Source organism: Zootoca vivipara, chromosome 4 (genome assembly GCF_963506605.1).
Source record: "Zootoca vivipara chromosome 4, rZooViv1.1, whole genome shotgun sequence".
Taxonomy (NCBI): Eukaryota; Metazoa; Chordata; class Lepidosauria; order Squamata; family Lacertidae; genus Zootoca; species Zootoca vivipara.
Window position 1 is genome coordinate 38,823,104 of NC_083279.1, and position 23,397 is coordinate 38,846,500.

A 23,397-nucleotide genomic window follows, 5' to 3' on the forward strand; every position below is an offset into this window, starting at 1 on the left:
GCCAGCGCCCAGCTTACCAGCCCCCCGCCATGGTGCACTGCGCCACCGGGGGTCTATGTAGAGCCGGCCCTGGAACCTCATTCAAAGACTGAAAAGATGAAAATGTGTGTTGGTAACCATGGGAAGTATAACCTCTAAGACAGGCATCCCCAAGCTGCAGCCCTCCATCTGTTTTGGCCTACAAGTCCCATGATTCCTAGGTAGCAGGACCAGTGGTTGGGGAAGATGGGAATAGTAGTGCAAAACATCTGGAGGGCCGAAGTTTGGGGATGCCTGCTCTAAGAGTATTAGGTAGAGAAAAAATGACACAAAGACATTAGTCTCTAATCCACAATAAGGGGCACATTCATGTCATACATTTAAAACACTATGATATACTTTAAACAGTCATGGCTTCCTCCAAAGAATTCTGGAAATGGGGGTTTGTTAAGGGTGCTGAGAGTTGTAAGGAGACCCCCTATTCCCCTCTCATAGCTACAGTTTCCAGAGTTGCCTGTGAAGAGGGACTGTTAAACCATTCTGGGAATTGTAACTCTGGAAAGGGAATGGGCACCTCCTAACAATTCTCAGCATGCTTAACAGACCACAACTCCCAGAATTCTTTGGGAGAAGCAATGGCTCTTTAAAAGTGGTATGATAATGCTTGAAATGTATGGAGTAAATATGGCCTAAATGTCAGCTGTTCCGCCTGGCCTTTGGATTGGACTTAGTCTGACCCCTGTGTTTTCCTCCCTCATGGCTTGGATTTATGGACTACTTAAAATCAGGCTGCATTTTAGATTTTAATACTGTATTTTAATTAATTGCTTTTTGTGTTTTCTTGTAATTTTATTGGTGTGAGCCGCCCTGAGCCTGGTTTTGACTGGGGAGGGCGGGGTATAAATAAAAATTTATTATTATTATTATTATTGGCGGGAAATAAATTGCATTCTTCATATGGTCAAAGATACTAGTCATGGACCACTGCCCTTGCAGAAGTTCATTCTAGGAACAGGTGCATACAACTGATGCAAAACACTTGTGACATGCTTCACAGTGAGCTAAAACTACTATTCTTAAATACGGAATTCACTGCAACTTCAATTCAGAACAATGGATCCAAAGGTCCAGCTCCACAACTGGAAATTTCCTTCATTCAATGGAACCTTTGGATCCAACCCTTTATGTATCTGACAATAATTAATAACCCTACTACTGCTGCTGCTGCAACAAGTTTTTGTTTTTGTGTTGTTCACCTATTTTCCTTAGTTCCATGGAGGTTTCAAACTGCTGCCCTGCAACAATCAGCAAGACTGCAAGGTTAATCCCAGAATACAGAGTTGACTGGAGCTCAAACCCTTTACGGTACCTGCAGAGACAAGATTTAACAAACTGGAGAAGACACTTCCAAAGACAAAACATTTGAAGTTTCTCAGATCACAATAAAGAAGGCATGCCAGCCATTTCTTTTGTGGTTGTTCCGATTAATCTCATCTAGAAGGACAGGAGCTCATGATTTAATTGGGATTTAATTTTCTTCCCTCTCCCACAACATGAGAACTCAGGGTTAGCTGGTGAACCTGATTAGCAGCAGATTCAGGATGACAGATAAAAGGATGATATTTTTTCATGTAACAGATGGTCAATTTATGGAATTCACTGCCATCAAAAGTGGTGATGACCAGTAGTCTAAAGAACTTTAAAGTCAGACAGGTCAGTTATTTATTTGCTAAAACTTGGTTATCACAAAAATACAGAAAATCAAATTGAAAAATACATTCAGCACACTGGATCTCATTTTGTGTGATAAATCCATTGGGCAGCTAGAGCAAACACAGAAACGTTATATGTCATGGGCAACATCCAATAATATCCACCTGCTTGCACAACAGAATCCACTTATGCAATTGGACTTCCTGTTTCTCTTCTTCCCCATTCCAGATCAGACTTTGAGAGCACATGGCAGAGGAGAGGAAGGTGAAGCCCTGTTGCACGAGTGAATACCCACAAGCGCTTCATTGGATCTCACCCAGTATCTTGATTCCTATCAACCAATAAATAATACATTTTCTCTTTCCTGTTCAAAAAGAATCTATTTCAAAAAACTTTCTTTATGAGAATTATGTTTATAATGCATACGAAGAGAAGCATCTTCTCTCCAACCACAAATGCACCAACAAGAATTTAGAGATATTCTTATCTTCCCTCTAAATATGCTCTGAGCATAGTCTGAAATTTCAAAACAGTAGCTTCTCATTGCAACTCTACTTTTGGAAGACTATAATAAGATGTAACATAATACTAAAATGGTAATAATGGCAGTTTGAAGATAATATCTAGATAATGAAAGGTCCTATTCTTAACTCCCATCCAACAGGAGGCTGGCTGGTAAGGAACTTGGTACTCCATGTGAAATACTTTGCTTTCCATTTCATAATTACACAGATACGGTAAGCACATTGCCATTCCTCTTACCATTCAATGGCTCTGTCCCAGCTGCTGGTGTCTTTACAGTCCGAATCAAGGAAAATGTCCTTGTAGATTCTCCCACACAAGCAGAACATGTCAGGTGCTGGGCGATCACATGTCTGCAAGACCTGCAGCATCACTTGCAATGCCTTCCCCCGGTCACCTGTGTTGTTTCTTCTGAAATTCAGACAGAAAACCACATGAATAAGCTGGTACAAAGAACCATATATTTGTATCTAACACAATTTATAACTCTGTCAATATGCACTAAACTGGGATTTGCCAATGTGGTGCCCATGAGCACAATGGTTTCCCCTGGTGCCCACAAAGCCTCTGAACTCTCACCACTCATGCACATATAAAGATGGAAAAGGAAGCTGGAAGAGTGATGCTCTTTCCCACTTCCTCTTCCAGCTCTATGTGCATTTCAAGGCTCATATTAATTCTCCTGGATATGACTTTTATCAAAATCCCTCATTAAAATGAAGTGTGTGCACAGACTCTTTCTGTCCTAGGGGTTGAGGGAAAGCAGATCAAGGAAGAGGGAAGAGAAGTGACCAGAGAAGGTAGAAACAAAAATCCAAATGTGCCCTCGGGTGAAAAAAGATTGGTGACTCCTACACTAAATACACACAATAATTTCACTAGGCAACCTTAGTATGAAACTGTGTATACAATTTCTGTTGGAGTTTTCCAGAGCTCTAGATGTAGCATTCTGGATAGATTTTACGCAAAACATATGCAACTACAGTGTACGTTCTGTCTCTGCTCTTTTCCTCTATACACTGAAAAGTCTTCTAAAATCATGTCCTCTGCCATCCTGAATTGCCAGCAGTCAGATGAGTAGCAGCTATATTTAAACTAACAGAATGATTTTGAATAGGGACAAATGTCAGGTTATACACTTAGACGGGAAGAACCAGCTGCACAAATATATGAGGACACATGGCTTGCTAATAGTACATGTGGAAAGGATCTAGGAGTCTCGGTGGACCACAAGCTTAACACAAGTCAGCAGTGTGATGCAGCAGCAAAAAAGGCTGCATCAACAGAAGAATAGTGTCCCAGTCAAGGGAAGTAATAACCTCTCTATATTCTGCCTTGGTGAGACCACCCCTGGAGTACTGTGTCTGGTTCTGGGCACAGCAGTTTAAGAAGGATATTCACATGCTGGAACGTGGAAGGGAAACGAAGATGATCAAGGGTCTGGAAACTAAGACTCCCTGTTGAGGGAGCTAGGTATGTTTAGCCTGTAAAAGAGGAGACTGGGAAGAGATATGATAGCCATCTTCAAATATCTGAAGGGTTGTCATATGGAAGATGGAGCAAGCTTGTTTCCTCCTGCTCTAGAGGCTAGGGCCAGGACGACTATGCATTGAATCGGAGATAGCAGGTGGCACTTTCAATTATCTACCCAAAATGAAACAAAATTCCTTTCTGGCTGGAAAACATTACTAGCTGTAAACATTTATCATACAGTATTAGTGCATGAAATGCCACCACACTATTTACAAATGACCTATGCTATGTTTTATTTGAAAATATTCAGAAGCAAACATTGCAGCACAAAGATTGCTATGCTTAAGTAAGCAGAATAATTCCTTCCAATGATAAATTCAGACATGATGCAATTTTCAACCGGCAAGGCAATTCTTGTTATGATAGCTTTAATACTGGATACAGAACTGTCCAAACACACAAATACATTTCCCTACAGTGATGTACTTTGTTGTCATATGGTGTCAATATCACTGATTACACATTTAAAGCAGCTTGATTAACAGGAGAAACAAAATATTCTCTTAAACATTAAAAAATACCGGGGGGGGGGGGACAAATACCAAAAAATGAAGAGAACTATGCATTGGCAGCAGAACAAAATAACTGAAATAGAAGTTGCACACATGCTCCATGCCAGAGTAACCTCACCAGTACATACCACCATCTAAAGCAATGCAGTGCCAAGCACACAGCTGCATAACCACACCCTCCCTCTCTCCCACCTAGGTAGGGCCATACTCTCTACCATTTCAGTCTCTCATACTTATTGTTATTAAGCAAAATTATAAAACACAAAAAAGTTAGAACATAGAATCCCACTCTCAGCAGCAAAAACACAATTCCAAATACCACCCAATACTGTAATACATCACTCACTTTCTCCTACTTGAGAATAAATTCAACAATACAACATTAAAGAGGGAAGTGGTTAGTTGGGTGACCCTGAAGGGAAGACACCAAAGGGAAAATTAAAGGACGCTTATCCAGTGTGAGCCACTTATCCACTGCAGCAGCTGTCTTAACTAGCCTCTGGGCTGGATCACAAGTCAATTGGCTGCAGCTGTTAAGAGCTGCATGTGAGAAAGAACAAAAGGTAAAAACTGTGAGACTGATTTTGCATGGGGAACTGCAATTCCCTCGCTACTCAGTGATACGTTACTTGTGTGCTTCTCTCATACAAAATATTGCAACACCTTTAAAGAGGTTCCAGCTTTTACGTGAACCTAAAAGCCCAAACTACATTACCATTATCTGAACTTAATGAACAAACTACCCATTTTTCGGAACGCTGCCTCATCTTTATTTGGGTGGCTATGAAACAGGTGCACAAAAGCAGTAACTGTACCCATCCCTTGTTTATTATGAATGGTACAAAAATAAAACTCAAAGCCTGTGTTACCAGGAAAAGGAAGGTAGGCACCAAGATTAGTTCTGGAACGGCATGGAATACAGCTGAAATTTAAAAAGAAGATAGCTATTTATCTGCTCTCCAAAGGTGATTTGAGTTCTTCCTGAATTCATGTTGTCAGAAGAGTTAAAAATATTATAAAAATTGAAGAAGGCTGACTTTTAAAACAATTACGAGTAGAGTATTTCCACACTAACTTCGAAGGGCTTCCGGCGAGCTGCGGACATCAAAGGAAGTGCGAGATAGCCTCTCGGGGAATCTCGAGCTTAACGGAGCGCTTTGAAGTCACGCAAAGGCTCTGCGGACTTCTAAAACCTCAGGGGGGGTTACCCTGAGGGTCGTGGCACCCAGCTGTGCCCAGCGTGCCCTCCTACGCCTGGTTTTTCTAGGTTTTTATAGCCTGGGAACCGGGCGTGGGATTGAGCTGCGGGCGCGAAAGGGGAGAGACCACTGGCTCCGTTAAGCGCAGTCTCTGGCTTCCGATGGTAAGCAGCAAGTTCTCTTAAATTATAAACAATCCGTGTCAAAAGACGGAGGAGATAATTGGTTACTGATTAGAGATCGGATTTGTGAAGCTGTGGGGCGCAAAAACGGGGCCCGTCCCAGCAGCGGGAGAAAATGGCGCAGTAAGAAAATCGGAGGAGCTGAGCTATGGAAAGTGAAACTGTCTGCCTGCGGAGTGAGTTTTGCAGAAGTCCTTGTTTATTTTGTAACAAGGCAAGTTTTGAGGGGTGAAAAGAATTACCTAAAGACTCTATATTGATACTTTGTCTCTATCTTGGTGGTGGATCTGCAAGTGATCTAGATACTTTGTATTATCTGCGCTCTAGCCCAGAAAATACGATCGGCTTTGATCTGCCTGAAAGCTGTTTTAATATTGCTACAGCACTGAAGCAGGGGGAAGAGAAGGCTGACTTTTAAAACAATTACGAGTAGAGTATTTCCACACTAACTTCGAGCTTTGAAGGGGGGCCGATTTTGGATTGAGCCATCAAGAGGCTGAAGAGAGGGATTTACAGCTTTAGAAATGCAGATCTTGGGTCTTTACTCTTCCTAATTAGATACTGTGTATCATCTGTGCTTTAGCCCAGAAAATACGATCGGCTGTTTTAACACCGCTGTAGCATTGAAGGAGGGGGAGGAGAAGGCTGACTTCTAAAACAATTACGACTAGAGTATCTTCACACTAACTTTGAGCTCTGAAGGGGGGGCCAATCTTGGATTGAGCCATCAAGAGGCTGAAGAGGGGGATTTACAACTTTAGAAGTGTTGACCTGGGGTCTCTACTCTCCCTAATTAGATACTGTGTATTATCTGTGCTCTAGCCCAGAAAATACGATCGGCTTTGAGTTGTTTGAAAGCTGTTTAAATATTGCTGCAGCATTGAAGAAGGGGGAGGAGAAGGCTGACCTCTAAAACAATTATAAGTAGAGCATTCCTACACTAACTTTGAGCTCTGAAGGGGGGGCCGATCTTGGATTGAGCCATCAAGAGGCTGAAGAGGGGGATTTACAGCTTTAGAAATGCAGATCTGGGGTCTTTACTATCCCTAATTGGATTAAGCCTGCAAGTGGCTGAAGAGTTGCGGGACTTGGCTTCTTTGTTTTAGGTCTTTGAAATTAAAGGTGAACTCAATTGAGTAAGAAGCGGAAAGGAGCTTATTAAGGAGGGACTGAGTTAAGGGGAATTGCAATCTGCAATCCTTCTATGCACTGAGAGTGGAAAAGTACTGAAAGAGGACTGAGAATTGATAGTATACCACCCAGTGGTGGAGAAGGGAATATACATACTCAGGAGTTGGGACAAAGTATAGCGCCATCTGGGGGTAAATTGGGTATTGCAGGAACTTGGGATTTTGAGCAGTACCCTCTAGTGGTGAGAAGGGGGATTTTCTTTGCTTTTTTTTTTGTTTGTTTGTTTTTGTTTCCCTCCTGAATAAAAATGGCAGGTAAAGAGGAAAAGAAGCCGGCAAGCACACCGAAAGACAGAAGAGGCTCTAAACAAGAAGAAGTTAAAGATCTAGAAGCTTTATGGCAAAAAATCAAAGATGAATTTAAACATAGTGAACAGCGAATGGATAAGAAATTGGGAGAGATTGACAAGAAGATTGAAGGAGCGGTGGGAGAGCTTTCGACTCAGATAAAAGATCTGTCAGTGAGATCCAAAACAATGGAAGATTCAATTAAGAAGACACAAAAAGAAGTAAAAGAGGTTAAAAAGGAAACGGATAAAGTGAAAGACAAAGTGAAAAAACTGGATAAGGCACATGAACAAATGCTTGACAATTTGGCATTGATAGAAATGAAACAAAGACAGTTGAATCTGAAATTGAGGGGTATTCCTGAAGAAACGGGAGAAGATATCAAATCGAGAATAATTGCTGAATTGGCAAAATGGATGGGAAAAACAGATGAAGAAGTGAGTCAGACAATTGTAAATGTATTTAGAATTAAGGTGAAATCTGCAAAGGCCAAAGCAAGGAAAGCACCTGGTGATTGTGTGGTGATATTCAATACAATGGAGATGAAAAATGAGATTTTAAGACTGAGTTTCACCAACAAGCTAATCATCAGTGGTAAGCCTATAATTGTGTTTAAAGAGATACCAGGAAGATTTTTGAAAAAACGCGACAATTATAAAGCAATGGTGGCCTTGCTTAAGAGAAATGGAATTCAACATAGATGGGAATACCCCGAAGGAATGATGTTTCATTATAAGGAGAAGAGACATGTGCTGACAAGTATACAGGATATCGGAAAATTCTTGAGGAAGTACGAAAAATTTTTGGGAGAGTTGGACCCAGAACTAGCTGTTCTGGCAGAAGTAACAGCGGAAGAGGAAGAAGACCCAAGACCACAAAGAAGGAGGAGAAAGAGAAGAGAGGAAGAAGAAGAAAAGGCAGAGGAAGAAGACCAAGATCAAGAGTCAGAGAGAGAGGAAGAAGAAGAAGAAGATAAGGATTTAAATAAAGAACCCGACCAAGTTTAGTAAAATAATTTTCTGCTCTTCCTGATAGTAGGAAGTAAAATGGCATTGAAGTTACATTCCTGGAACGTGAATGGCTTGAATAATAAGACTAAAAGGAATAAAATTGATCATGTTTTGAAGAAGAAGAATTTGGATATAATTTGTCTTCAGGAAACACATGTGGCAAAAAAACATAGTTATATTCTTAAAAATAAAAGGTTGGGTAAAGAGTTTATAAGTTCGATGGAAAAGAAAAAGAGAGGAGTGGTCTTGTATATAAAGGAGAAATTAGATCCGAAATTGATTTTTAAAGATGAAGAAGGAAGAATAATCGCGGCTCAAATATCGATTGAGGGAGAAAAAATGTTAGTGGTGGGAATCTATGCACCGAATGAAAATAAGGCTGAATTCTACAAGAATCTGGAGGAAAGGTTGACTGAATATATGGATCAAAAGATAATGCTTATGGGCGATTTCAATGGAGTGACAGTGCCAGAATTGGATAGGACCAAGAAAAGGAAGAATGAAGGTAAATTACCAAAATCCTTCTTTGAACTAGTAGAAAACCTGGGTCTAGTGGATATTTGGAGACTGAGGCACCCTACAACTAAACAATTTACATTCTTCTCAGAACCAAATCAGAGTTCGGGAAGGATAGATAACATGTGGATCTCCAAGGAACTAGTGCCCAGGGTGAGTAAAACAGAGATAATACCACGTACACTGTCAGACCATAACTCTATATTCATGGAATTGAAAAACAAAGACCAAAAGTCCTTCAGGTGGAGAATGAACGAAGATTTATTTGATGATAAAGAGGTGGTCTCGAAAGCTAAGAAGACCCTGAAAGACTATTTTCATTGGAATTTATACAAGGATACCGGACTGGATATGGTATGGGATGCAAGTAAAGCAGTGATGAGAGGCTTTCTAATACAGCAAAACAGTTTTCTGAAACGAAAGAAAGAAAGGAAGAAAGAAGAAATTTTGAAATGTCTCATGGAAAATGAGAAGAACCTGATTGATAAACCCGAGAATCAGCAAATAAAGAATAATATAAAGATGTTACAGACACAATTCTCCATGTTGATCAATCAGGAGATTGAGTGGAAAATAAAACAAATGAGACAAAGAAATTTCGAATCGGCGAATAAAACAGGAAAACTGTTGGCTTGGCAGTTAAGGAAACGTCAAAATCAGAACATAATAACTAAGATTAAAACAGAGGGAGGAACGACGGAAGATTCAAAGGAGATTAAGAAAACCTTTCAAAAATTCTATAAGGATTTGTATTGCAAAAAGAAAGAAGATGAGAAGAAGATCAGTGAGTATCTAGGAAAATATGGATTGAAACCAATTCCAGAAGAAGAGAGGAAAAAGCTAAATAACAGGATAACGACACAAGAATTACAACAAGCAATAGGGAGAATGAAACAAGGTAAAGCACCAGGACCAGATGGTTTAACGGCGAAATATTATAAAGTACTGAATGAACTGTTGGTTCCAGTTTTAGAGGAAATGATGAATGATATTCTGTTGGGGGGAAAGATCCCAAATACATGGAAAGAGGCATACATAACATTGATCCCAAAGCCGGATACGGATGGCTTAGAAGTCAAAAATTATAGACCAATCTCATTATTGAATAATGATTACAAACTCTTTGCAGATATAATGTCCAAGAGATTGAAAGAAGTTTTAAATCAAATAATACATAAGGATCAGGCTGGTTTTCTTCCTGGTAGACAGCTAAAGGATAATGTAAGACACATAATAGATGTAATAGAATATCTGGAGACCAAGATAGATAAACCAGCTGTCTTGATGTTTGTAGATGCTGAGAAAGCTTTTGACAATATATCTTGGCAATTCATGAAGAGGAATTTGGAATCAATGGTTGGGAAGAATACATTCGTGAATGGGATCGAGGCGATCTATTCAGAGCAAAAGGCAAGATTGATAATTAATAACACCCTAACAGAATATTTTGAAATCACAAAAGGAACTAGACAGGGTTGCCCTTTATCACCGTTATTGTTCATCATGGTCCTGGAAATATTATTGATCAGATTAAGAGACCTATCTACAATTAGAGGTATTAAGGTAGGTGCAAAGCAATTTAAAGTGAAAGCCTTCGCAGATGATTTAGTTTTAACATTGGAAAATCCAAAGGAAAGTGTTGCAGAAGCTATAGAAGTAATGGAGAAATTTGGTCAATTGGCAGGATTCAAATTAAATAGACAAAAAACCAAGGTTATGGCAATGAATATGTCGAAAGAAGAAAAACAGGAATTACAGTTAAAACATGGACTCGACGTGGCTAAAAAGGTAAAATATTTGGGAATATGGATGACAGCAAAGAATATTAATCTTTACAGTGATAATTACGAACAAGTATGGAAGGAAATAAAGAAAGACCTGGAAAGATGGACTAATATGAAAATGTCATTCTTAGGAAGAATTGCAACAATAAAAATGAATGTATTACCTAAGATGTTATTCCTATTTCAAACTATACCTGTGGTTAAAGGTACGAGGCAATTCCAAGAGTGGCAAAAGATTTTATCAAGATTTGTCTGGCAGGGGAGAAAACCTAGAATAAAACATAAGATTTTGGTAGATAAGAAAGAAAGAGGTGGATTCACCCTGCCAGACTTGAGACTTTATTACGAAGCGTCCTGTATCTGTTGGATAAAAGAATGGATAACTCTAGAGAATACGGACTTGTTAGATTTGGAAGGTTTTAACAATAGATTTGGATGGCATGCATATTTATGTTATGACAAAAAGAAATCACATACCGGGTTTACGAATCATGTGATAAGAAGATCTCTGTACGAGGTGTGGGAAAGAAATAAAAGGCTGTTAGAGACTAAAACACCCTGGTGGGTCTCACCAGCAGAGGTATTAACAGTTAAGAAAGTAAATATGGAAAAGAGGCGGGCCACGTATGAGGAAATCTTGACGAAAACTGAAAAAGGATGGAGTTTAAAACCTTTTGAGGACATTAAAGGAGTGTTAACAGGATGGATAGAATACCATCAAATAAATGATGTGCTTAAAGAAGATAGAAAAATAGGTTTTGAGGATAAAAGATCCAAATTTCAAATAGAAGTGCTAGAAGGCAAAACAAAGCTTTTGACAAAGATGTATGATCTGTTGTTGGAGTGGTATACAAAAGATGAGTTGACAAAAGAAGTGATGATTAAATGGGCAAAAGATTTGGGGCATAATATTGAATATGATGCGTGGTTGAAACTATGGAATCAAACTTTAAGATTTACAGCATGTACTGCCTTGAAAGAAAATGTATATAAGATGATGTACAGATGGTATTTAACTCCAGTTAAGTTAGCTAAAATGTATAGAATGAGTGATAAAAGTTGCTGGAAATGTAAAGAGAAAGATGGTGAATTTTATCATATGTGGTGGACATGCGAAAAAGTTAAAAGATTTTGGGAAAGTTTATATAATGAATTGAAAAAGATGTTTAGATATACCTTCCCAAAAAAACCAGAAGCATTTTTGTTAGGAATAATAGGAGGAGAGATTAGAAAAGAAGATCAAACACTGTTTATGTATGCAACAACCGCGGCTAGGACTTTGTTAGCCCAAAAATGGAAACTACAGGAATTACCTACAATTGTGGAGTGGCAGATAAAAATGATGGACTATGCTGAACTTGCTAGATTGACATGCAAGATTCGTGACCAGGGGGAGACAAGGTTTCAAAAGGACTGGAGTAAATATGTGGACTATATGGAGAAAAACTGTAGATCATTAAAAACTCTCGCAGGATTAAAATAAACCTTACGAATTGACCAATATGTTAAAAAAGGAACTGCAAAAAAGGGAATTAACAAGAAAACCGCATGAAGGGAGGGGGGGAAGTCATAGCTCGGCGGAGCAAGGTAAAAGATGTGAATATAAGATTTTGTATAAAAGATTGGTTTTGTTAATTTGTTGAATTTGGAAAATCGGAATAAAATGTATTTAAAAAAAAAAAAAAAATATTATAAAAATTGCATACAAGTCACTGAGCATGCCCAAAGTAATCTTTAGATCCCAGCCTATACCATACATTACGCATGTGCATATTGTTTGGAAGCTCTGAGAAGTTCCCCTGAAACAACATGATCACAGGAACCTTGTTTGGCTTCCTTTGTTGTTTGGTTTCCCTTATGGGATTTTTTAAATAAAAAAAATCTTGATCTATTATGGTGCACCAAAAGTTGTTTCTTCTCTCTTACTACTCAACACCTTTTGTTATTGGAAAAGCCTGGCAGCTGAGAGGACTTTTGAGGTGTTGGCTTAAAGGGCGCCTGTTGTCAGTCCTGGCAGTGACTCTGGCCATCCTTCATCATGTTCCATCTACTGACAATATTTAGGCTATGACTTCAGCCTTGAAGCACCTGTCACCAACAGTTTACTATCCGAGTTATCATTTATAAACATGACCTCTGTGCTATATTGCGCAGTAATGAAAATGCAGGACAGCTGAGCCTATAATAAGTATGATGAAACCATTCACAAAGTAATTGGCGTTTAAAATAAGCACACGCTGTATTTTCATATTGTGGCGCAAACTATCTTAGGTAATTTGCCTATTATAAATAACTTGGGTTGGGCTTAACCCAACCTTTGTTTAATTTCCAAGCAAAGGGTCTGCTGGTTTCTCTTTAAGGTTTCCAGACTCAAAAGAGAGCAGGGCAATTAAAGGCACACAAGTCCTGTCCTCTATTGAGTCTGGCAACCCTATATTCAATAAGTACCCAAAAAGGCAGAAACAAGGGTACCTGTCTGTATACTGTATACCGGGAGAAAATTGCTGCGTATGTGGGGGTAGCATGCACTAAAAAAAAACCCAGTTCTCACACTGTGTGGAACAAACTTCCTAATGAGCTGGTTATCAGCTGGAGCCCCTCTCCTGCAGAGCACAGTGATCACTTAGATATATGATGGATAAGTCAATCTGATAGTAAGAGCTGTTCGGCAGTTGAACAGACTCCCACAAGAGGTGGTGGACTCTCCTTCCTTGGAGGTTTTTAAGCAGAGATTGGATGGCCATCTGTCATGGGTGCTTTATCTAGGATTCCTGCATTGCAGGGGGTTGGACCAGATGACCATTGGGTCCCTCCCAACTGGTAAGTTTGTATGATCTTTTTGGTGCCTGCTCCCGAGTTGTATAAGATTTTGTAGCCCAGCACTAGCACCTTGAACTTAGCCCAGCAGCTAACATGATGGCAATATTCTTCCAGTCTAGAAGCAGCCTCAGTCGTCTTAGCAGCTAAAGCTTGTAAAGGCCACTCCTGGCCACTTAAGTCACTTGGGCCTCTAATGGCAGAGATGGCTCCAAGAGCACCATGGATTAAACTTACACTTTTAAAGAAGAAGCTACATATACTTCAATTATCAGCCTACTAAGCAGAATCTAGTCCAACAGTGTCTGTAGGAAGATTTGAAATATTTTCCGGGGGGGGGGGGAGGGAAAGAGATACAAAAGCGGTGGCTGGAATGTCATCTGTTTAAGTAGAATGGATTGGGTGTGGAAATACACTTGGAATGTTTGGGTCACCTTCATGTAACAAATATCCGAGTCTGTGGTTGCAATTACAGTTTTAAGTTGAAGATGCCTTTGCACTAATGGAATAGTTACCTCTCTCTGTAAATGTATTCACACAGGAGTTAAATCTTACCGATTCAGTGCAAATGCATAATGAAATTTGATATTGTGCTGATCAGCCAGATCGCAAGTAGGGAGCATTTCCAGTGTTTCCACCAGCTTCACCATGGCATCATAGTCCTAACAGCAGTTTAAAGAGGTAACAGAGGAAAGCATTACTAAGCAAAATTCATCCATCAGACGGTTTTTACTTACTCTGTGACCATGAGCAACAACTACTTAAAAAGATGTATAGGCTATCTCCTTGATACTCCCTTCATCCTAGGACAAGATCTGCTAGAAATATATTCTCTGCCTACAAGGAACACACAGGAGCCAGAATTTATGAACTAACACAATCCTGAATGGAACGCATCCTTGCATGTGTTAACAAGCCACTTACACCATTCCACTAGATGGCTGACATTGCTCTTTAAGCATTATTGCATTTCTAGCTGAAGACAAGCATGCACTGCAATGGAAAGCATTTTTAAAGCAGTCTTACTCATAATCTCCTAGTGGGGAATTATAACCTGAAGGGTACTAAGTAAAATCAACACATTAAACTCAGATCGCAGGGTCAGATAGCAAGAAGTTATGTGGCTCATTTCCTCAACTTCCATATCTTGTTGACAAACATTACAGAAAAGGGCAGAAACATCTGCAGCAAATTAATGTAAATAAAACACTGATATCTAGGGTTGCAATATTTCAAACAGTGAAAATCAGGACACACATGTTGTTGGGGCCAAAGTTGTTGAGCTTTTTTGTGCTATTTTTAAGGGAAATCGGCAAAAACGACACAGTCGTCATGAATCCGGATTCCGTAGAACCCAATGATTCTGAACTTAAGATCACCTTTAAAAATATTTTAAAACCAAAAATGGTAAAACCTTAATAAAATAACATTGGGGACATGTACTATGTATTTCTGTAACATACCTGGATATCTCGATATGACAGAAGTAAGTTGATTACAATGTCAGAAGTGAGGACTTCAGTATTATCCATACGAAGTTTAATCCTGGTGAGTTCCTTTGCCAATTCTTCTCCTTGATACTTCTCTCTAGCTTTTCTAATGTCATTTAACAGAGTTTCCTTGTAATATGTACTAGAGGAATTAAGCACAGCAGAGAAAGCATTATTACTACCTTAATTGTTATCTAGGGCTGGTGAAATATGACCACCAAAACATTAAACCTTGGTTTCTCTGAGAGATCCTTCCTGGGAGATATGGAGAGGGATGCCAAATCTCTTTATTGAAAACAATTAACAAACATTAGGAACAGAAAGGTCTAATTACCTTAAAGGCTATGTGAAGATGACATATCAGGAAGAATAGAACCATGGAGGGAATGTCCCTGATCCTACTCTGACAGTGAGCTCTGCATAGTTTTTGTAAAATAATAATAATATGGAGGATGTTACAAGAAGGCTAAATTACTGCATAGGCCCCAGCCACAGAGCTGTACCTGTACCCATGTGGCACAGATTGGTGTGAATGAAACCCTCTTTTTAAAGTAAAACCATAGAGGTAGGAGGCCAGAAAAGCAGCAGGAGTGAGCCCATGTCCCTCTGCATATTCAGAAGCTAACTACACATTATGTTGATTCCTTGGCTTGTTGCCACATCAGAGGATTTTAAATTTGATACAAAGCATGTGGGAGGGAGGAAATTTCAATCCATGCGCTGCACTCAGCAACAGAACACCCCCAATTTGTTTATTAGCATCACTAATAGGATCCATTTTCATCAGAAAAAAGGCTGGGGAGGGAAAGGTTAAACCTGCCACCCCCACATACAACAGCACCAATGTAAATCCCCCTCTGCAATGTGCCTAGGATTATTATAATTTAACCGCCATGCAGTTATCAACATGCATAGTTTCACGGTAGGCATGATTTAGGAGGTATAAAAAGGACTTAAATCACACTGAATTTGTGGAGGGTAGGGATACAACCAGCCAGTATGATTTTTCTAACCAACTCTCCATTCCCGCTTCACACACACATTTTTTTAATCAAAACAGAATCAGAACTAAGGTTGCTATCAATGCTGAACTTTAAGAAAAAATATATGAACAAAGCTTAATGAAAGTAAATAACAGTATGTAAGCTATCACACTCAATGGCTAGAATCCTAAGATTCTTCATAGTATACCCAAGGGATTGCATGAACAAAGTGGCATTGCTAACTTTTTAAAATGGCAGAACTTCATATTGTGACGTATCAAAAACTGCTTTTTAAACTACCTTCAGTTTCAAAAGTAGTTCACCCTATAGCAAGGTAGGAGGCTTATGTTATCTTCTGGATCCTGGCCAAGATTAAATGTACCCTACAAACCAAAGTTGAATCTACACTCTTGTTTTCTGAAAAATCTGGCTCTAGAATGTGAAATTAGAAATAAATTAGGTATATGTAAACCACACTGAATAAAATGGGACATAACCATTTAACTAGGATCCTAAAGATGTTTGTAAGGTCTGGCAGATTCTTGAATTTTGTTCCGACTGTTCTTAATATTGAATTTTAAATTGTCGTAACCAGCCCTGGGTCCTGATGGTGAACAGTCGGTAACAAACTTAATAAATAATAATAGATTATTTGGGGAGGAATTACATAATTGATATCATTGCTACTTAAGGAGTGGACCTGTTTCAAATGAAAAAGTAAACTTTTCAGAACCCAAGCACTGATTACTAAATATAGAATATGAAATTGATATAAAATCAAACACACCTTAATCATATGCAAAGTCGCCTAACAGAACAACAAATGAGGTCTGATGCAAGGACAGTGTTAAGTGAATTTAACTTGATTTAATGTAGTGGCCTATTGTAATATAGCAGCATAATTTAATGTACTTGTGGCTGCAAAGGAAGAATCAAGAGCACGTTTACGAGAGGGCTCCGATTTTTTCTTTTGAAGTTGAAACACCTAATGTAATGGTGATGTGACTGACAGGTGGACAGCTGTACCTACCTGTCAAAGTAGTCAGCATGGGTTCTGAATCTGGCCCCCTTAGCTGGAACCAGTTCCCCACCCTTGAACTCTACCACTATAGAAACGATCACAACTTCGCTCATCTACCAAAAATGTAACTTGTAATTCCCTTTGTCCTTCATCTGGTCTTCCGACGTCGCTCTAATTAGCAAGCTAGCTTTTACACATCAGCACATTGTTACTGTTACTACCAATGAGTTTTGTAAGTAACGTTTACTACTCAAAAACAAAATAACTCCTGCTGATGACTGTTAAGATATATTAAAGTTTACCTGCCATGGTAAGTCTTTAGTTACAGTCCCATGGGACTAACAAACATCAGACAGAATTGAAGGATACTAGTCTAAAAGCATCTTATTTCAACCAGGGGCTTTGAAATCTATACTAGATTTATTTTTATTCCCTTCTCCCAGGGGCTGGTCTGACAACTCTGCTTCCATGTACTGTTAGTATATTGGAAAATAACCACAAGTTACTATACCTAGCTGCATGAGAGGGATACAGTTTAGCTCGAATTAAGACTCCGCCCAATGTATCAGGCAGGGAAGATATATGGGTGCTAAAGATCTTGGAGCTTCTTTAAAAAACAAAAACAAAACCAACAACAACAACAGCAAGAATCCTGGAAGCTACGGTACTATAGCTAAAAGAGGAAAGTGTGTAAAAAATTACCATGATGTGACATGAATGTCCTTGAGAAGGTTGATAAACCTGTCCATCAATGGAGCGCACAGAGGCCCCAAGATGGCGTCCCAGTTGGGCTGCATGTACTCAGAGGCTCTCCGCTGGGCATCACTTTCACAGCAAAAATAATCCGCACATGGCGTTACAATGTACGGAATGAAGTAGTAATTGCCACTTGAAGCCTAAAAGACGACAAAGGGTCAAACTATTACGGTAGGACAAAGTAAGAATGATACTCTTAAGGGTTCTTTATGTTCATCCCTTTAGGAAACAAGGAGCATTCAACAGGCAACAGCATAAGCAGAAACGCCAGCACCCCTTGCAAAGTTCAAATGCTCAGTTTGAAATTAAAGCACAATATTCACAGCCATCCATAGCAGATATCATTTAAGTTAGGAATCGGGAAGCTGTGACCCTTCAGATGCTGCTGAATCACAGTTCCCATCTTCCTTGACCATTGATCATGCTGGCTGAGACAGAGAAGAGTCTGAAGGACCACAGGTTTCCGCCCACCCCAGACTTGAGTAAAGTTTAGCATTTATCATGAAATAAAAACACAAGACTTTTTCTGTAAAGCTAAACAATTTCAAATAGTTTTTTTTAAAAAAATGAGGTAAGGAAAAGTCTAATTACTTTTGAACACACCTACTTAGACAACCATTTCCCCTATCTCCTGACCTAAACCTGTTTGAATTGTTTTCTGCTATTTTAATGGCCTTATCACACATTCTACTTGCATACGTTTATTTTAATGTACTGATGGAATTGTTTTACTGCGTAGTTTATTTATTAGTGTTTTGCAGTTGGTTTTATACTTACAAATGACTTAGAAGCCACTTTGGCAATTTAGCGATATACAAATAAATAATTAGTAATAAAGTTTCTGGATAATTAATACTAGGGGTGTTATTCAACTAACTTTCACTCATAGTGGATCCTCTGAAATTAATGAACGTGACAAGGTTAGGTCAATTAATTATAATGGGTATACTCTGAGTAAAAGTTAACTTGATACTACCCTATAACTAGAAACATGGTAGTTTATGGGCAGAAGAGTGGAATGTCTGTGAGTGGATTTTTTGTTTTTGTGCTACTATGGCAACCAAATGGAAGAGGGTCCCCATGTCTTTAATTGCAGGTACCATGGAGGGAAGGCGCATTGGGATCCATTCAGTGTGCTCAGCTGTGCTAAGTACTGAATCAGCTGGATATCTCAGTTGGTTAGAGCAGGCATCCCCAACCTTTGGCCCTCCAGATGTTTTGGACTACAATTCCCATCTTCCCCAACCACTGGTCCTGTTAGCTAGGGATCATGGGAGTTGTAGGCCAAAACATCTGGAGGGCCGCAGTTTGGGGATGCCTGAGTTAGAGCATGGTGCTGATAACACCAAGGTGGAAGGTTCAATCCCCGTAAGGAACAGCTGCATATTCCTGCATTGCTGGGGGTTGGATTAGATGATCCCCAGGGTCCCTTCCAAATGGAAACATGATCTGAGAAAGAAGAAACCAAATGCTAACCTAACCAAGAGCCACAGAATATTTAGAGTAACATAGAAACCTCTGTTTCTGGAGGTCAATAGCCATGTTCTGATTCCACGTGCATTTCGCGATGGAATGTCACATAGGACATCACATGACTGTAAGATGGGATGTTACATTATTTATGTGTGGGAGCATTCAAAAGGAAGCTAGCATGGCACAGTGAGAAGGGTTTTCCCCCTCCCTGATGAGCAGGGAGATGTGTTTGTGTTCAACACAGGGAACCTTTGGCACACTGACATTTAAGCACTAAATCCACAACCTGCTGGCCACAGCATTACAGTCCCATGAGAGCCATGCCTCACAATGCACAGAATGGTTATCAAGATCATGGCTGTACAGTTCTAACACACCTACCAACTACAACTTGCACAGTTATGTTATTCTGCAACTTCAGGGAGCATTAGGATGCCATCAAAAGTGTGTGTGTGTGTGTGTGAGTGAGTGAGAGAGAGAAGATGAGGGGAGATTGTGGGTAAGCTATTTTTCATTCTTATAGAATATCTCAAAGAAGAAACTGCATATGAATGACAGTTATAATGATGAGTATGCTAAAAACCTGTGAACAGAGCCCAAAGAGTGAAAAGTAGGACACATCTGCTCATAAGCATTCCATATTACCATCACAATTCAGTGCTAAATGTGAAAAACACGAAGGGGTGCTTTTATTATAAAAAAACAATTCCTATGTGGAAAAGTTTTTGCCAGCTCATTGCTTCCAACAATTTTCAGGACACAAGAAGTTGTGAATTACATGGACTGAATAAGGACATCATGTGGGCTTTGGTGGGATCAGGTGTGCTCAATAAACACATTATTCTGATGTTCAGATGACAGCGGGTTCAGCAGGCAGAAGAGCTCTGAGTCCCTGTTTTCCCAAGGCTTTTAAAGCGAGGGCCTAATCATGGTAACACTAGAGTGAATCATGGATTTCATTAAGGGTTCCCTTACCTCTATAATTCAAGCACTGTACCCCCTTCATTCTACCTCCTAAACCCCATATAGCAACAAACTTAAGAGTTTTAGATATCTGTATCTAAGGAGACTGGAGAAATAATACACACACACACACACACACACACACACACACAATCAATCAATCACAGGGAACAAACACTACACATTAGGTAATTTGGTAGTTTTGCTCAGAGGAAAATGGGTCATAGTGCTTTTTGCAAAAGAATTGGAAAACTCATTAACTCTTCATGCTTCAATGTCCCTAGTTCATTGATTGGTTTATTTTTTGCGCGGTTTCTCTTGCTTCTGTTATAAAACATTAAGAACTGAAACTGGCACAAGGCTATCCTCAAACAATTACGGTTGGTCTACTTAGTTGTATACCTCTATTGATAAGTATATCAAAACTGGCTATAGCTTTTTCCTGTTGAATAAACTCTTTTTTCACAAAGCACTCACTTGTATCCTCATCTGCCCCTGAGCTCAACTCCCTCTCTGGACTGCCAGCTAACTTTGAGGCTGATTCTTCTTAGTTGGTGAGCATGTGGCTGGAAGCTGGGCAGGAATGTCCCTGCCAATGTCCCTCCACTAACCCAAGCTTCCTGGTAAGGGGGAAAGCATCTCACAGTAATCACAACAAAAAAGCAGCACTATAACCAAAAGTCCATCAGAAGCTTAAAAACAGCACTAAGAGGTAATATTGAAAAGCATGGGGAAATGAAATTTTACCCGAGGCCGACAAGGTGAGCCTCACTGAGAAGAGGGCTCCATCAACAGGGTGCTACAACTGAGAAGGTCCAATCTCTGGTCACCACCAATCTAACTGAAGCTAGTGGGACAGCAGGGAAGAGGGCCTTTGAGGTCCATCTTAACAGCTGGACAGGTTCATGCAAGAGAATGCAGTCATATAAATACCCCAGTCTTAAGCCTAACTTGTGCTAAGTAAAGGAAACAGAATGTAAAGCTTTCATGTATTTTTTCCCATTGTAGTAAATACTGTATACAAGAATTTTCTTCAAGCACAAAGGGTCAATTTCCCATTGAAAGAAGAAGAATGTGAATGCAAGAAAATATGTTCTCCCAAGAAGGAAAACTAAAGGTAGCTACAATGCGGTACACTGTAATTCAAATGTTCTACCCACTGTATTAACATAAAGTGTAATAGAGGAAAAATATAACTGCACAGCAAAGACAAGGCAGGAACCATTCATTAGAAATAACTGCAAAGCATGGGAGAACACCATTTGTTAAAATGACTTTAAAGCTATTAAATGCATTGCCTGTGGGAGCATGATCAGGATTTCAACTTAAATCAGTAGCATTAAGGAGTAAGACAAATATCACCTAAATAGCAAATCTGCAACCAAGTTATATTTTAGAATTCTGCATGTTATCAGTATTTTCCATTTAAACAAGAATATGACAGCACACTGATAGCGTGAGAGGCACTGCAGTTACCACTGGGTAACATGGGTGGTAGCTCTCCCCCATGTCATTTGGGGAAGGTGGGACAATATCAGAATGGGGAGGAAGCTTGGCTCCAAGCTTGGTCCTTGGCTTCTCATGCAGTGTGGGAAGGAGTCATGTAGCAGAGGCTCTCATGCTAGGAGCTTAACGTAAGCAAGCAGAGAGAAGCAGACATGTAAACTAAATAATACTAACTAAACAACAAACTATTTTGAAATCAAAGAGATAACCAAGGGGCCCTCCAGATGGGTGTTTGATCGCAGATATATTCTGCAGCATGCCCTTGACATAATAACACTGCATTAGTGGTGGACTTATTCTGCTTTAGTTTGCTCTGCGATGCTTTCCCAATGCTACTACATTATTGCTATCCAGAGGAACTAAAGTGCAACCAAAGCAGGACAAAAATAAACCACAACATTGTGGTATAAAAAGTTATGGGATTTCACCATAAAACTACCGGATATGCACTGAACTAGAAGTGAAGCTGTTTGACCACCCAAAACCTTTTGCAGGCATAAACAATATTGAAAGCAGGATTGTACGTGACCATACTGACAGATTCACAAGCATGGAAAGTCATGCATGTGCGATAGAAAGTACATCTGAAAGGGCCCTCAACGTTGTTTTGAAATATCAGGGCAAGAATGCTTTCAAAAGCATAACAGAGAAAGCAGTATAGAGCACAGCCACACTTATAGAACATTCAGGGAAATAATAGAATGATACATACTTTGCCCATCATACCACCACTGTGGTATTCTGGAGGTAGTTGTACTTGAAGAAAAGCTTTGCGGTTGGCAACTGCAGCCTACTCCAAATTGTAATGGGACATTACGCAAAAATGGAGATCATAGGAGTATGCATATTTTAAAGAAAAGACACACAGAATAGAAAAAAAATGTATTAAAAAGAGGGGAACAGCAAAATATGACACAGATGCATCAAGCACAGCATTTTTCTTTTAAGTGTTTATGCAACTTATAGTGGAACTGCAGAGACGTAGATCAACTTGCTACAAACCCACAGATGAAACCATACCAATGTTGTATCAGTCGCTTTCAAAACAAGCCACTTTCAAACCATAGGTTATAAAGCTTCTTTCATTAATTAACCAGTAATCATTTTAACTGGCCATCTCTCTCTCTCTCTCTCTCTCTCTCTCTCTCTCTCTCTCTCTCTCTCTTTTTGTATGATGTGACAACCCAAGATTCTATGGCAATATAGCTAACTGTTGGAGAAGTTCTTCTTCTGTATGGCAGGAGGAAAACAGAGGGTACATATGAGAGCGAAAGGCTTCGCTCAGGTTCATTCAAGCATGTTCACATCACCCTTAAACCATGGTGCAATCAAGGCATGTGTTTAAATATGTGAGCTGCAGTACACTAATCTGCACATGTCACAATCAATAGTCAGCAGATGCCATCTCTCATAAATTTATCAAATAATCCAGACTCTTCCTTAACACAGACATTTTTAAAAATTAAAACACAGAAGTCTAGAAGAAATCTAGAAAAGTAGTATTGCAGTATACAGGTATAGTACAGTGGTACCTCAGTTTGTCATCTCAATCCGTTCCGCTCCCCGAATTGGTCGCTCCCCAATGCACGCTTCTGCACATGCGCGAAGCGCCGATAGAGCACTTCTGTGCACAGACACGCTGTGCAGATCGCTTTTGCGCATCCGAGCGCCGCGGAACCCAGATGTAAACACTTCTGGGTCTGCGGTGGTCGGAAACCGAAGCGGTCGCAAACGTAGGCGATCGCAAACAGAGGTTTGACTGTATATAGAAGCTTCTATATACGGGGCTTCTAAACATTACTGTTTCTATTAATTCCCATATGTGAAGTCTTGCATATTTCAGAGATCATGACACCTTAAAAACATGTGTTTTTCAATTCCACATTAGTTTAGGAAAATTGCAACAACCTGTTGTCTCTTGGTTGGGGGTTTGTGTTTCTTGTTACATTTGCTCTAACAA

At 39.6% G+C, this 23,397-nt stretch overlaps 1 protein-coding gene across 3 annotated transcripts in view; it reads right to left on the bottom strand.

The window, feature by feature from the left end:
- The window catches only part of MAP3K15 (mitogen-activated protein kinase kinase kinase 15), a 70,871-nt gene that overhangs the window by 26,809 nt on the left and 20,665 nt on the right, over positions 1–23,397 (bottom strand). The window contains exons 4-9 of one of the 3 annotated variants that reach the window (XM_035116513.2): positions 22,150–22,227; positions 17,442–17,635; positions 14,709–14,877; positions 13,801–13,907; positions 2,455–2,625; positions 1,236–1,348 (exon numbers count right to left, since the gene is read on the bottom strand). In XM_035116513.2, coding sequence (XP_034972404.2) covers positions 1,236–1,348; positions 2,455–2,625; positions 13,801–13,907; positions 14,709–14,877; positions 17,442–17,635; positions 22,150–22,227 — 832 coding nt within the window. Of the gene's footprint in view, positions 1–1,235; positions 1,349–2,454; positions 2,626–13,800; positions 13,908–14,708; positions 14,878–17,441; positions 17,636–22,149; positions 22,231–23,397 lie in introns of all 3 variants that reach the window. The other 2 variants (XM_035116514.2, XM_035116515.2) reach the window with 2 other exon arrangements.